This window comes from Saimiri boliviensis, chromosome 13, assembly GCF_048565385.1.
Source record: "Saimiri boliviensis isolate mSaiBol1 chromosome 13, mSaiBol1.pri, whole genome shotgun sequence".
In the NCBI taxonomy this organism is placed as follows: Eukaryota; Metazoa; Chordata; class Mammalia; order Primates; family Cebidae; genus Saimiri; species Saimiri boliviensis.
In genome coordinates this window covers 5,696,987-5,713,135 of record NC_133461.1, presented here as the reverse complement: position 1 = coordinate 5,713,135, position 16,149 = coordinate 5,696,987, and the positions used below count along the sequence as shown (strand labels likewise).

Below are 16,149 nucleotides of genomic sequence, written 5' to 3'. Positions count from 1 at the left end.
GACATGGTTGAAATATAAAATAAATGTATGTATTTATTTATGAGATGGAGTCTCACCCTGTCACCCAAGTTGGAGTGCAATGGCGTGATCCTGGCTCACTACAACCTCTGCCTCCTGAGTTCTAAGTGATTCTCCTGCCTCTGCCTCCCGAGTAGCGGGATTACAGGTACACACCACCACGCCTGGCTAATTGTTGTATTTTTAGTAGGGACAGGGTTTTGCCATGTTGGCCAGGCTGGTCTCGAACTCCTGCCCTCAGGTGATCCACCTGCCTCAGACTCCCAAAGTCCTGGGATTACAGGCGTGAGCCACTGTGCCCAGCCTTTATTTTTAAAATCCTTTTGTCTCCAACATAAATTGAACAAGGGTAAAATGGTAAAAAGGCAACTCTAGATATCATATTTAACTTTGTGAACTATCCAGGGTCCTAGACAGTTCCATGAAATACAGTTGATCATGTCACTGTCATAAAGTCACTGAATTAATTCATTCTCACACTGCTATAAAGACACTGTCTGAGACTGGGTAATTTATAAAGAAAGAAGGTTAAATTGATTCAGTTCTGCATGGCTAGGGAGGCCGAGGGAAACTTAAAATTATAGAAGAAGGCATCTCTTCAGAGGATGGCAGGAGAGAAAAGCAGCAAGCAAGAGAGGAACTATCAAACACTTATAAGCATATCAGCTGTTCTGAGAACTCACTATCACAAGAACAACACGGAGGGAACTGTCCCTAGGATCCAGTCACCTCCTACATCTCTCTGTCAACACCGGGGATTATAATTCAAGATTAGACTTGGGTGGGGACATAAAGGCTAACCATATCAGTTGCCCAAGTCAGAAGCTTGGGAATCATTCACATCATAATCAAAACTGAATTCATCACCAAGTCCTATAGATTTTCCCTGTTAAACATCTCTCCAATCAATGCTCTTCTCTTTATTCCTAAATCTTTGCTCCAGATCTTCCTCCAGGATTACCTGCATAACCTGCTTTCAATAACTTCCAAATAGGTTATTCTCACCTCTAGTCCTGACTTCTTCAGAGCCATCCTCCATACAGGACTGGACCCAAAATTAAAATCTGATCATACCACTACTTGCCTAAGACCTTCCCATGTTCCTGATAACCAAAGTTCAAATTGCTTATCACAACATACAAGATCACTCAAAATCTGGTAGCCGCCCATCTCTCTAGCTTTATCCTTTGTCATTTCTGCCTCAAACCTTAAAGCCCAGCAATAATGAACTATTTTTAGTTCTCCATACAGCACACTTTCCTCACTTCTCAAATCCTTGCTGAAGGCCTCTCCCCAGCCAGAGTGCTCTCCTTACCTCCTTTCTCCCACTTCGCCTGTGGCCAAGGGCTAAGGATTCTTTATGACTCAGCTTAGTAGTCATTTCCTGGAGGATGCATGTGCTGATCATACCCTTCCCTCCCGTTAGGTGCCCTCTCAGTGCTTCCTTGATTCTTTGCTTATATCACACACACAAACTACACTGTTCATCTACATGGCTGTCTCTCTCATTGGGCCATGAGTTCTTCGAGGGCAATGATGGTTAGTCACATTGCTATCTCCGGCACCTAGCACAGTGCCTAGCACTCAGCAGATGCTCAATAAATGTTTTTGAATGAATAAGGGCATAACTGTGATGTAGAAAATAGATTTTGAGTACATGGAAAATCATAATCATACCATAACCATACTGAGAAATGTGAATTTACTTATTTGTCACTAGCAAGAGCCAGCGAAGTTTTAAATTTTTTCCCATGATTTCTACCAAACCTGAAATATAATATTATTTCTTTTGCAGTATAGAAAACAGGCTAATGTCAGCAGCAGGATGAAAATAGTTTAAAATGAAAATGTGTGCTATAATGGAGTCCAAGTCCGAAGTGCTCGATAAGTAACACAACTGGAATCGTGGACACGGCAGTGGCATTTTCACATCTGTGCTGCTAGGAGTCATATGTCAGATACATAGCTATCTACCTTGATAAAAATAGTCCAAGAACACTAAGGTTGATTCTAGGAGAACCCAACTCTGGACAGTAGTGTTCAGGTATACAACTGCATCACTTGGATCCTTCTTTCCCTCAGTTACCTCAGTGATTAACAATATCGCTCCCTGGCCGGGCGCGGTGGCTCAAGCCTGTAATCCCAGCACTTTGGGAGGCCGAGGCGGGTGGATCACGAGGTCGAGAGATCGAGACCATCCTGGTCAACATGTGAAACCCCGTCTCTACTAAAAATACAAAAAAACTAGCTGGGCGTGGTGGCACGTGCCTGTAATCCCAGCTACTTAGGAGGCTGAGGCAGGAGAATTGCCTGAGCCCAGGAGGCGGAGGTTGCGGTGAGCCGAGATCGCGCCACTGCACTCCAGCCTGGGTAACAAGAGCGAAACTCCGTCTCAAAAAAAACAAAACAAAACAAACAAACAAACAAAACAAAACAAAACAAAAAAAACAATATCGCTCCTTGCCACCCACCACTACTCTTCTCTCTTCCTTACTGTGGCACAAGTGTGGATGCATAGCCTTTACCTTGCTTTCTTATAGCACTGTCAGAATATTCAAATGAACTTTGCTAAAGGATAGCAAAAAAGGAATTATGCATAAAGTACAGTGATTCTGTTACAGCATCTTTGGGGTGTCACTTGTGGCTGGAAACCTCTGTGGCCTGTGGTGCCTTTGCTTGAGTTTTGCTCAGGCCCCCGAGCTTATTCTGCCCACTTGGCCTTGCAGCCTGCCCTCAGCTCATGCTCTTCCTGGATCTCATGCCTACCACAGGTGAGCCAGGTGTGGAGGGGAGAAGGGTGTGAGTGAGCAAGCATGGAGTCCAGCCACTGCACACAGTCAGGCACAGTGGCTGCTGCAGCAGGATGGGCAGCTCCAGGGGCTGGCACAGGTGCCAGCTCTCTGCAAAGCTGCAGCTGGACCCGGCACACTGCAAGTAGCTTCCATGGCTGCCACTGGGGAACATGGTGTTGCCCAGAAGCTTGGAGGCTCCAGGAACTGCAGGGCTCCAAAGAGGGAGTCACAACCCAGGCTTGGGGCGCTCCCAGGTCTGGGATCCCTGAAGGGCCACAGCTCTTCTCTCCTCTTCACCTGCAATGTGGTGAGCCAGGGCCTGTTTCAGCCCCGTTTGTGTTACAGCTCTTTCAGGACCATTTGGTGGGTCCTGAGTTCTCGTCCTGCATCCAAGAAGAATGAGGTATGTGAACAAGTGCAGGGTGAGCAAATCAAAGAGGAGCTTCATTGAGTGACACAATAGCTCAGAGCAGGCCCTGGAATGGGTAGCTCCTCTCTGCAGACAAGTCCTCCTGTTGTCTCTGCAGCTCTCCACAGAGAGGAGGACCTGGAGTGGGTAGTTCCTCTTTGTAGCTTGTCCTCCTGACATATGCTCAACTCTGGCTGAGCCCAGAGCTTTTATGAGCTTCAGAGGGGAGAGTGTACATGCTGATTGGTCCATGGGCAGCCATGGGTGGGCCCAGAAAAAGCACCATAAGTTCCCACTCCAGACCATGGGACTGGCAGCCCATCTCCTGCTTTCAGGCTCTCCCTGACCTGAAGGTGGGGCCTCAGCAGGAACCACCCTTTTTCACCCAGGAACCTGTCTGCCTCTTGCTGCCATTCATGCCATCCAGGCTGTTCATGCCAAAGGTTGCCTGCAGGCCAGCACCAAGCTGCCCTTAACCCCCTCTCAGCTTCCCTCCCATGCTTGTTGGTACCCAAAGTCTAGAGGGGGCTGGGACAGCAGGGGGCTAGTGTGTCCCCACTGCTAGAGATGTGTGCACACTCGCCAGGCTGCAACAGCTCCCAGGCTTGGCCCCAACCTTGCTCCAAGACCAGAGCAGGCACTGGGAGTAGGGAGAGGCAGGCAACAGGAGCAGACACCTCCGAGCCTGTTGGGACAGGGGAACCTTCCCAGCCCTGACAGTGCAGAGATGCTCGGCTCTGTAGCTGCGGCTTAGATGACTATAGCTATACCCAGGAGGGCAGGGCACTTGCCTGCTCCCTGGAGCAGGAGGTTCGGTCCACAGCTGTGACTTGGGCAGTTGCAGCTGTGCTCCTACCAGCTCCTGGGCCCCCAAGGGCACAGGATGGCCCAGGACCACAGACAAAACTTGGGTGGCTGAAGATACACCCAGGGAGTTCCTACCCCACCAACCAGGAAAGGGCAGTGCTCTAACTTGTCCCCAGCTCCTGCCAGCTCTGTGGAGTGTGCAGCCCCAGCCGTATCTCCCCACTGCAGCTAGGGTGATGGCAGTGGCTGTTCCAGACAGGCCACTGCTGCCATCAATTCTAGAGCACAACATAGCTTATTCACCTTTAATTAATAAAGCAGTGAATCTGATTCAGTAGGTCTATCTCATTCTCAAATCTCTGAAAGTGATAATGAGGAGCATGCTAGGTGAGGACGCATTTTAGAGACCCATCCTTCCAAGTCCCAGCCTCCTTCTCAAAGTTTGAGGAGACTTGATTATGCTTTACTATAAATACCATCTTAGACGTTCACACTCTTCTAATTCCAGGGTGCATGCTGAACCAGCCTAGCACCTACTAAGGGCCTGACACTGTAGTTCCAGCTTCCTGTCTAAAGATCTGCCCCTTCCCCAGGTAAACTCTAACAGATGAGTTTCATTTTCACACGGTATCTGCCTAAGCACAAAATCTTTCCTAATCCTTGTGTGTCCCCACAGTTTAAATATGGTTTAACATAATATAATGATTAGCTTTTTGCACCAATCTTAATCTTTATAAAAGAGATACCTATAGCCAGAAACTGATGAGTGGAATCCTTCAGAGGATTCTTTTACCTCTTGAATGCCTGTAAGTGAAATAGATGGAAACATAAGTAACTCACAGAACTGGTAAATTGAGTAAGATGGCCTGTAAATTTGTCATCAAAATATCATCTATGAAGGAAGTTATTTCCTATAAGAAAATTCTGATATAGCGTATGACTTTTTTTATTTTTTAAGTAAAAAGTTATTATGTAATGTTTTATACATATAAAATGGATGTAGCATATATATTTTGAAACAAAACATAAATGTACACCAGTGAACCCTTCACTTGACATAGGGATTATGTATTCCTTCCATATCATATATCCCATCCTCTGCCTCCCTCAAGGTAAGCACTATCCTGAATTGAGTCTATCATTTCCTTGCCTAGAAAAAAATAAGTTTTCTACATATGTGTGTGTGTGTGTGCGCATGCGTGTGTGTGTGTGTGTGTGTGTGTGTATATACACACACACAATATATTGTTTAGATTTTCTTAGAAAACTACCAGGCTTCATAAAAATGGAATTACATTGCATGTAATCTTCTGGGATGACTTTTCTCCATTCAAAATTATATTTTTAAGATTCATCCATGTTGAACAGAAGGAAGTAAAAAAGAAACGTACAAGAATGCTCTGAGAAGTAATATTTGTAATTATCCTAAAGGGGAAACAATCTAATTATTCATTACATTTACAAAGGATAAACTGACATATATACACAGAATGAAATACTATGCAGGGATGAAAACAAACTGCTATCCTCAACAATATGGATGAGTCTCATGAACATAATGTTTAAAAAAGGAGCTAGACACACAAGAGTTCATTTTGGCCGGGTGCGGTGGCTCAAGCCTGTAATCCCAGCACTTTGGGAGGCCGAGGCGGGTGGATCACAAGGTCGAGAGATCGAGACCATCCTGGTCAACAAGGTGAAACCCCGTCTCTACTAAAAAAATACAAAAAATTAGCTGGTCATGGTGGCGCGTGCCTGTAATCCCAGCTACTCAGGAGGCTGAGGCAGGAGAATTGCCTGAACCCAGGAGGCGGAGGTTGCGGTGAGCCGAGATCGCGCCATTGCACTCCAGCCTGGGTAACAAGAGCGAAACTCCGTCTCAAAAAAAAAAAAAAAAAAAAAAAAAAGAGTTCATTTTGTATGACTCCATTAATATATATTTTCAAAACACACATTTAATCTATGGTGTTAGAAGTCAAGATGATAGTTACCTCTGAGGAAGTGGGTAAGTGGCTAAGAGAGGGTATGAAGAGCTTTAAGGAGACAGGTGATATTTTATTTTTGGATCAGGGTGGTGGGTATAAAAGGATAGTCATTTTTGAAAAAGCATCAAACTGTCTACTTATGATTTGTCCAATTTTAATTTTAAAAGATTCATTCATGTTGTTGCACACAGATGTGGTTATTTCTTGTATGCTTTATAATACCTAATTATGTAAATATAATTCATTTATCTGTTCTGTCACTGAACATTTAGTGGTTTTGTTTGTTTTTTGCACTTTATTTTCTCTGACAGACAGTGCTGCTATAAACATATACTTCTTGGTGCAAATATGCAAGGATTTATTTAGGGCAATGGTATACAAAGGAATAGGAATTGCTGCATTTAAGGATATATGAATGTTCAACATTAGAAGGTGTTATTTTCAAGTCACATTCCTACATTTCAAAATCCTATTCTGCATCTTTACCTACCCTTGGTGTTTTGCCAGTATTATATTATCTCATTGTGGTCTAAAATTACATTTATTTGATACCTAATGAGGTTTGACATCTTTTCATATGCTTTTGTAGTCAGTGCATTTCCTTTTTATGCAAAACACATGTTAATAACTTCCATAATTTTTTTCTATGAAACTGTCTTACTACAATCTATTTGTAAAAGTTGTTTACATAATCTAGAAACCAATCACGTATGGTTATGTACTGTCAATCTGTGGCCTGTATCTTCATTTTCTTTATTTTACTTTTGAAAAACTAAGTTTTAAAAACTTTTAATTATAGAAACATTTAGACATACACAAAAGTAGAGAGGATAGTATATGAAATTCACAAAAGTACAGAAAATAATGTGAAACTTCACTCATATTCAACAATTATCAACAGATGACCAATTCTGTCTTATGTTTATTATCACCCTCATCTTCTGAATCATTCTAGAGCAAATCCCAGATATACCATTTCATCACTAATATTTCAGTATATATGTCTATAAGTATGGTATAGATGTTACCAATGTAATAGTCCCCATCTAGAAAATAATTCCTTAATTCAATTAAATATACAGTCAGTATTCATATTTCTGACTTCTATACATTGTTTTATAGTTTGCTTATTCAAATGACGATCCGAATAAAGCTCATACTTTTAATTGGCTAATGTCTTTGAAGTCTCCTTTAATCACTACCTTTTTTCCCCTTTAAAATTTAGTTTTTGAAGAAATGGGTTGTGTGTCCTGTAGATGGTCTCATAACTTGCTCAGGCCCCAAACCTCAGCATTAGTATTGTCTCCCCTTTGTCTCTCACCCACATTGAATCTGTCAACAAACCCATCAGGCCATCCTTCTGACTATTTCCAGAATTCAATCATTTCCTCTTCCTCTACCACTTTAATTCAAGCTACAGTTGCCTCCCATCTAATAAGCAGACTGTGGCACTAATAAAGGTCAAGCTTCAGGATCCTTCACTTACACAGGCTCCTCTCAAGGTCCCATACCTAATTTTGCATTTGTAATTTCATATTCCTTTTCTTCAAGAAGGGCTTTCCTTCTTGAAAGTTGAGGCCCCACAAAGTTGAGGCCTCACAAAACCTGGAGCCATCCCTGTCCCTGAACTACTGTGGGAGTCTCCAACTGGTATTCTTGATTACAATCTCAAGCCTCTGCATCTCTGTGTAATACTGGAGTCAGAGTGAACACAAATTAAATCATGCTCCTCCTAAGCTCAGGACTCTCCACTGGCTTCCTATCTGACTTCAAGTTTTAAACCACAGCCCACAAAGCCCCACAGATCTAGGCCTTTGTTACCCACTCTGACCTCCTTTCCCAATTCTATCTTGCTCATCCCACCCAGGCCTACTGGAGTCCTTCAAACATGGCAAGTATTATTCCACTTTGGGGCCTTTATACTTTCTCATCTCTCTGCCAGGAACATGTTTACCCATGCACCTCATCTGCATCTCTCCTCCAAAGCCATTTTATCAGAATGGACTTCCCTTGCCTCCTTATCCAGTACAGCCCGTTAGCCTCCCATCACTGTCCCTCTCCTTGCCCTTCTTTATTTTTTTCCACAGCAAACTCTATTTTTATTTAGTAATTATCTGCTCCCCCTCCATTAACATACAAACACTAGCATAGCAGTGACCTTGTTGTTTTGCTCACTGCTACATCCCCAGTACTGAAAGTCATCCTCTAGTAAGTACCCAATAAATAGATGCTGAATAAATAGAAATGAATTAAAAGCAAGAAAAACCTAGCCTCTTTTTGCAAAATTATACCCAATATATTTGTTATGAGAGCACCTATCTAGGTAGCTTGTCCTGTAAATGTTGTACTGTATGAACTAAACCATCCTCCAGATTCTTCCTGACTAAAATCTGCTGGAAATCAATGTTGGGAGACTCAGGAAAGAAGTGTGGGTAGGGAGGGGTTAAACAGAGAAAGAAAGGGGCCAGTTCTGGATATCTAGTGACCAAGAGAGGAGTGGACCTATGAGGCAGCCCCCAGAGCTGAAACGGAAGGAAAGCCCCCACCCAGAGCTGAAATGGAAGGACAGCCCCCACCCAGAGCTGAAATGGAAGGACAGCCCCCACCCAGAGCTGAAATGGAAGGACAGGCCCCACCCAGAGCTGAAATGGAAGGACAGGCCCCACCCAGAGCTGAAATGGAAGGACAGCCCCCACCCAGAGCTGAAATGGAAGGATTCCTTCCAGTTCAGGATGCTGATGTGATTAAACTGAATAGGGAGAGGCAGCCATTTCTAAAATCCCACTCTCCTGTGTATCCTACTAGAAAATAGTATCTTGAGTCAATGCCTGCTAAGTATATTCTTTTCTAGTTTTTCCATTAACACAGTTAAAATGTTTAATAATGAACTGCACCACCCAACTCTTCCATTAGTCTGGGTACAATACTGATGTTACAGAGATTGAGTATCCCCATTTCTTAACCTTTAGGGAAAACAGCTTTTAAGACTTTTGTATATCTCCCATCTCTCTTGCCATTTTATTTTAGTACACAAACTCTTGGGAAGTAGACACCTCATTCTTTTCATAAGCCATCATCAAGTTCCAATAAAACAAGGCCCTCATTGATTTGCTTTCATTAATTTTAATTAGTTAACTTATTTAAAATCTTTTTTCTAAAAAGATGTTGAGATAGCTCTTAGATATTCATGTAATATAATAAAATTTTTAAAATATATAGTGTCTTAGTCTGTTAGGGGTGCCATAAGTACCATAGGCTGCGTGGCTTAAACAATAGACATTTATTTGTCACAGTTGACATTTATTTGGATGCTAGAAGTCCAAGATCAAGATGCCGTCAGATTCTGTTCTTGGTGAAGGCTCTCTTCCTGGCTCACAGATGGCCACCTTCTTGCTATTTCCTCACAGAGAGAGAGAGCGCACGCCTGCGCATGCACACAAGTGTCTCTTCTAATGAGAAGACTATTGCTTTTGGATCAGGCCCCCACCCTTATGATTTCATTCATCTTAATTATCTCCTTGTAGGCTCTGTCTCCAAGTATAGTCACATAGGGGTTTAAGCCTCAACATATGAATTGGGGGAGGGACATGATTCAATCTATAGCAAATAAAAACCAAAGCAAAGGAAAACAAAGGTGGTAAAGTAAATTAAAACAAGAGTAAAGTTAGTAAAAAAAGAGGAACTAACATTCAGTAAGTGTCTGTTTTGTAGAAGTATTTCCAAACATTTCATATGTGTTATCTCATTTAACCCTAACAAGAAGACTCTGAGCTAGTTACTATCATTCCGTTATGTCATATGGTCCAATAGTATCTTAGAGAAGCAAAATATGAGGTCCAAGGACACATAGTAAATGTGACTAGTATTAAAACATACTAGTATAACATACAGACTTCATAGCCTGTTTTATGCTTCTTCCCTATGGTTTTAATCTTAACTATAACTGACACTTAAATTGTCCTTAAATTAAGCACTGATGTAAGTGTTTTATGTATTTAATGTGCGTTAACTCCTTTATTATGTTAAGGGGTATATTATCACCCTAAACAGTACTATTATAATCCCTGTTGTTAAAGAATGAAACTGCACTATAGAAAGGTTAAGTGTCCTACCTTAACATCACATAGCTAGTAATTGGCAGACCCAGGATCAAATCCAGGCAGTCTGGCCCCAAAGACCATGCTCTTAATCACTAAACAACAGCTCCTCTCATGCATATATAAAGATGTATTTCCTCAAGTCCTGCACAATTGCTCAAAGTGGATCTCAAATTTGCTTCTTATTGGCTAAATCAAAGATGGTAACAAGATTCAGAATTCATGACATAAAATGATACCAGTTTCTCACAGGCATAACATAAAAGCTTGGGAGAGATCTACTTGTAAAAGCATTCAGTAAATATTTGTTAAGCACCTTTTATGTTATTAGAAATGGCCTATTTTGTATTTGGGTATTTGGTAATGTGAACATAATTTAAAACTTAAAATGTCTTTAATTCTGCCTTGGTTAAAATTATTGTTGAAACCAGAGGCTATAAGTTCAATAGCACAGACATTAAGAACACAAAGTGTTGATACATGTGTTTTTCAAATAAAGAACACTTGGCTTCCCTTTGTTTATATAGATAGAAAAGACTAGTGGATATCCACTGTTACTACAAAATTTAAATTGAATCCATATTTACTTTCTACCTGTCTTCACAAAACAGAGGGTTTTTTCCTCATGTGTATATACCAAATTGGACGAAGAGATTTTTTGTAATATTGAAAGGTTTGTTTTAATAATTTCAAGGACTGTGACATAAAACCTTCAAACTATAAATGTTAAATTTGAGACATTACATTCGTTAGACTATTTCAGAAGATTGTGTTTTGTTCAGTTAATGCAAAGCATATTTGTCTTAGGAGGCTGACTTCTCTCAACAATCTTGTGATAATCACTGACTATGATCTCACATCTGGAGTCATAAGTAATCAAACAATTGTAAATATTGAACATATTCTTATTAATAGGAGGATATTGAAAACATTCCTCTTTGCCAAAAATTATTTTTGCAAATAAAATATGTAAATGACTAACTGATTAGACTTCAAACACAATATAAAATCTCATTCTTTGACAGTACCATTTCTGGGAGCTGGGAAGATGTGAAATTGAAAAGCAGCAAATCTCCGACTCAATGAAAATTTCCTGACATTCCACCCATAAGGTTCCTCATCATCTCCCTGACCTTATATTGGGGTGTCCCAGGATCCAGTGTGAGGGTTCCTTTTCTTCCTACGTGCACTCTCTTGGAGATCCAATCTGGTCTCGGGTTTTAAATAACATCTATTACATGCAAATCTTTCCCCAGAACTTTTATTCTTCCTCTTCATGTCTCAATGTCAGCAAGTCCAAAACTGACACGAACCCTCCTGATCTTCATCCCAAACTTGCTCCTCTTAGATTTTCCCTTTGCAATGAATGGCAACCCCATCCATCCTTCTGAATTCTTGGTATAAAAACCCTGGAGTGATGCTCGATTCCTCTCTCTCTCTCTGTCTCTCTCTCTCTCCCTCCCCCCCCTCCCCCCCCCTCAAACCCCACACCCATATCCAAATCCTATTAAACCTAATTTCAAAGTATATCCAGAATCCAATCCCTCCCACCCCCTCCACTGCCATTACTCTGATCCAAGCGACCTCTCTCCTTACTGCCATTGCCTCCTAACTGCTTTTCTTCCTTTCCCGGTCCCCTTCCGTCCATTCTCAGCGCAGCAGACTGCATGCACCTTTAACATTTTCATAGCTTATCGGGCCTAACCGTGTCTGGCTCTCTTTAACTTCTCGGCCTCAGGGAGCCAGTTCTTGCCTGCTCTGCTGCAGCCAGTTGGTGCCCCTCCTGCCCTGGCCTTTGTACGGTTCCCTCTCTCGTAACACACGTTCTCCCTCGAGACACGCACAAGGCTGCCCACTGTCATCGCCTTCATGTCTATCTCAATGTCCCCTTCTCCATGAGGGCTTCCTGACCGCACGATCAAACGTAACGACCTCTCCCCGGCACGCCCGTCTCCCTAACCTACTTCATTCTTCTCCAATGCACCTATGACCATCTGCCACACTAAGATTTTGCACATTTATCTTGCTTACCCGTTTCTCTCAAACTCCCTAGGAAAATGTGCGTCCCACGCGGACCGGGAACGCTGCTTGCTTAGTGCTCTAGCAGCAGCCCCTAGAAATGCGTCTGCACACGGTGGGCCTTACTGCATTTGCTCCCACGAGCTTGCACCACGCTTCCGCTCCACACCGGGCATTAGCATGTTCCAGCCATGGAGACTCCGCACCACTAAAGGAACTGGAGAAGCTGTCGAGTCGGGCATGAGAATCCGAGGGGAAATGTGCGGGGGTGAGAGGCCAGGGCGCCCCTGAGCAGCACGCAGTCAGTCCCGGGACCTGGCCAGAACCTCGTGCCCCGGCCCCAACCACGCCAGCTCGGGCTGAGAGTAGCTCTCAGGGATTCACTGGGTCCTCCAAGGCCGGCTTTGGTGGACTCCTGCGTTGGCGGGAAAAGTTGACCTTCATTGCGCGCCAGGACGCAAGGCTTGCAGGGCATGCTGGGATACCACGGGGGATGCTGGGAGAGCGCAGGGCACGCCGGGAGGGCGCAGGGCGCGCCGGGAGAGCACGGGACACGCTGAGATTGGCTCCTGAGGGCCGCCAGGAGGGTGCGGGGGACGCTTTGAGGAAGGAAGGTGGGGCACGCTGGGCAAGCTCGAGCCAGGGGCGTTTCCTGAGGGCCGCGAGGAGGGAGTTGCTGCGCGCGGGTTCTCAGCCGATGCCCCGTGGAGGCCAGGAGCCTTGGCCTGGGGCAGCCGCTGCCTGAAGGAGGCAGAGTGGACGCGAGGGAGGCCGCTCGCGGCCCGCGCCCGCCCGCCCCCTCCTCCGCCTGAGGAGAGGCCTGTGGGCGTCGGAAGCGCCGCCTTTCCAGCCGTAAGGCGCGGTCCCGATTCCCTTCCACAGACTGGGGGAGGCGGCGTCCCAGCGCCTGTGCCCTGAGGGCGCTGCTCTGGATCCCGGGCATTTTATAGACTGGGCGTTCATCGAACGACCTTTTAAAACGGACTTAGCAGAACAGAGGCCTTCGATTCGTGTCCACCCGTGTCCGTGACTGTGGACACGGCCAGGCCGGGAGCGGGGTGGGCGCCTGCCCGGGGGCCGCCCTGAGCCCCGCGCCCAGGCCGATGCTCGGGAAGGGCCGGGTGGGCAGAGGCCGGTGCAGCTGCGGACGGGACCGCGGTCCCGAGGCTTCGCGCGAGCGGGGCGCTCCCGGGCTCGGTCCCCCGCGTTCCCCGAGCCCTCGCGGGCAGAGTGGGGTGGGTTCCGGCCGCGCTCCGAGCCCTCGCTCCCTTCGCTGCCGGGCCCTGGGAACCAGGGTGACGTCCTGGGACAGACACGCAGCGCGGCGGCCCCGTGGCAGGGTGTCCGCAGCGCGCCCCGGGATCCTGGTCAGGCCGGGCCGGGCTCTGGGCTTCACAGCAGATTCTTACCGCCTAGCCACGGAACACGACGCCCTTTCTGAGTCAGAAAACTTCGCTAACTAGGAACTCACAAAATTAAAAAAAGCAGTGATTCTGGTAAATACATTCTTATCCCTGACCGGATCACTCTTGTTTACATACGATGTTCCGATCCGTGAGTATTTGAAGATGGGCGAAGCGGGAGGTCTTGCACCCAGGAACTTTTCGGTGACCTGGAATTTACCTTTCTACTGTGATTTAAAAGAAAAATGAAATCGGCTGGGCGCAGCGGCTCGCGCCTGTAATCCCAGCGCTTTGGGAGGCAGATGGTGGCTGGATTGTTTGAGCCCAGGAGTTCAAACCAGCCTGACCAACACGGCAAAATCCCGTCTCTCCTAAAACACAAACATTAGCCGTGTGTGGTGGTACACACCTGTAATCCCAGCTGCTCTGGAGGCTGAGGCATGAGAACCTCTTGAACCCCGGAGGCGGGGGTTGCCATGAGCCGAGATAGCGCCACTGCACTCCAGCCAGGGCGACCGAGCAAAACTTGACCTCAAAAAGCAAAATAGAAAGAAAGTAATTTTAGTTGGAAATGTGTGTTGGACATGAAAGTGTAACAGCCCACAAACTTTCACCCACGTCTTTGTCCTGTTTTCTTTAAAATAAGTATTTGTCCTGAGCCAAGCCATAATCAGCCTTTTGTCAAATATTTTACCTTGATCATTATTGATGCTCTCTACTAAAAAACTTCAGGTGAAGAGAATTAAAAGTGTGAAGTCAGCAGCGTTTACCTTGGAAGTTTGTACTTTTTTTTAACTTTTCAAAACGTAGAATCAGAAAGGGAGTATTTTTATTTTTAATGAAACCAGGAATCATCTTAATTCATCAACATCTCGTGTGAATTTCTGTTAACCATTTTAAGAGTACTTCCATTTTTAAAAGAACCAGCTGGTTCTCTAATGATGAAAATTTCAAACGCTGTGATGCTAGAATGAGGAAGATATGTTGGAGCTAAGGGGCATTACCAGCATTCCTCAGATGACACCACAAACTCATTTCAGTGATTTAAAGGCTAGCCACACTGCACATTCCTGGGCCAGTATTTTATTCCTTCTTAAAAAGAAAAAACATATTGATATTGAAAAGTTGGAAGTAACTAGAGTCCAGCTTACTTTCCCCTCTAGCATGTGTTTGTGCATGCTAGAGTACTGAACGTTCACTAGGTTGCTTTGCTTTTATATTCCAGTTTTCATTTCTGTAGTAAAACGTAATGTAGACTTCAAAGGTACACCTTGTGAATTATCAACTGTACACTGTGCCTCCAATAGAATTTTAAAGCTGGGTGACTTAGTAGAAACAAAAACTACATAACAATTTAGAGACTTCAGTGAACACTTTCTTTTGTGTACAATGAAAAATGATATATTCCTCAACCTTGAAGTGCTTTACAGAAAAATCTGAAACAACAAAAGACTTTGCTATACACTTTGACTTTTAAAAAATGATAATAATGTTATTTCGATTTTCAAGATAGAGTTTTGCTCTTTTTGCCCAGGCTGAAGTGCGATGACGTGATCTCAGCTCACTGCAACCTCCGCCTCCTGGGTTCAAGTGATTCTCCTACCTCAGCCTCCTTAGTAGCTGGGATTACAGGCATGTGCCACCATGCCCAGCTAATTTTGTATTTTTAGTAGAGACAGGGTTTCTCCACGTTGGTCTGGCTGGTCTTGACCTCAGTTGATCTGCCCGCTTTCGCCTCCCAAAGTGCTGGGATTACAGACATAAGTCACTACACCCAGCCAAAAAATAATTATTGTTACAGAAAAGGGAGTGATGAAAATATTCTAAAATGTATTGCAGTGATGGTTGCACAACTCTGAATACAGTAACAAACAATGAATTGTACATATTAAATGGGTGAGTTTTATGTTATGTGAACTGTATCTTGGTAAAACTTGTACCAAAAATCCTAGAAAATCATTAGAAGATCTTAAAGGTAAATAGCAGTGATATATAACTGCTGAAGTTTGCAAACTAACTTGTTTCTATGATTCTATTCTAACACAGTATCAAATATTGTTTGCTCACTTGGTATTAGAATTCTATTGGTAAGATAATTTACTACCTTTCTTTTTTGCTGTTTAGTTTTAAAGGTCTGATTTCTGAGACAGTCAAGAGGAAAATATGAATAATCCTAGGCAGCAGTCTCTGTTCTTCATCACACTTCCAGATTTAAACAAACTCTGTGCCGTCAGAGTGTTACTGAGTAATAAGATGGCAGATACTGAGATTAGGACTATACAAATGAAGATGTGCAGGTAAAAAACATCTTATAACTAAGACTTTTAAACCTTAAGACCTATAAAGCTGTCTTAGGGGAATTTTCTACAAAGCAAAATACTCATTCACTCAATTTGTGTTTATAATTTTAAAATAAAGGCAGTCAGTTTTGTTTTAACCAGGTATATTGGATTACATTTAAGGAGGGACTTAAAATACTTGCAATAGAATATCTCCCTGTTGAGTTTTTATATTTGTAACCTCTTACATGCTTTTTAAAAGTTTAAAATCTCCACAGACATTCATGAATTAAATCAGGCTCCCAAAAACTTAGAGATCCTAGTTAATCCATATTTATGG

The 16,149-nt window shown here is 43.7% G+C and overlaps 1 protein-coding gene across 1 annotated transcript in view; it reads left to right on the top strand.

Annotated features, from left to right (window-relative positions):
* The first annotated feature begins 13,311 nt into the window (after positions 1 to 13,311).
* Positions 13,312 to 16,149, top strand: part of C13H18orf63 (chromosome 13 C18orf63 homolog) — a 45,110-nt gene continuing 42,272 nt past the window's right edge. Inside the window, exon 1 of the mRNA XM_003925989.4 lies at positions 13,312 to 15,827. Coding sequence (XP_003926038.1) covers positions 15,694 to 15,827 — 134 coding nt within the window. The 5' untranslated portion in view covers positions 13,312 to 15,693. The remainder of the gene's footprint in view (positions 15,828 to 16,149) is intronic.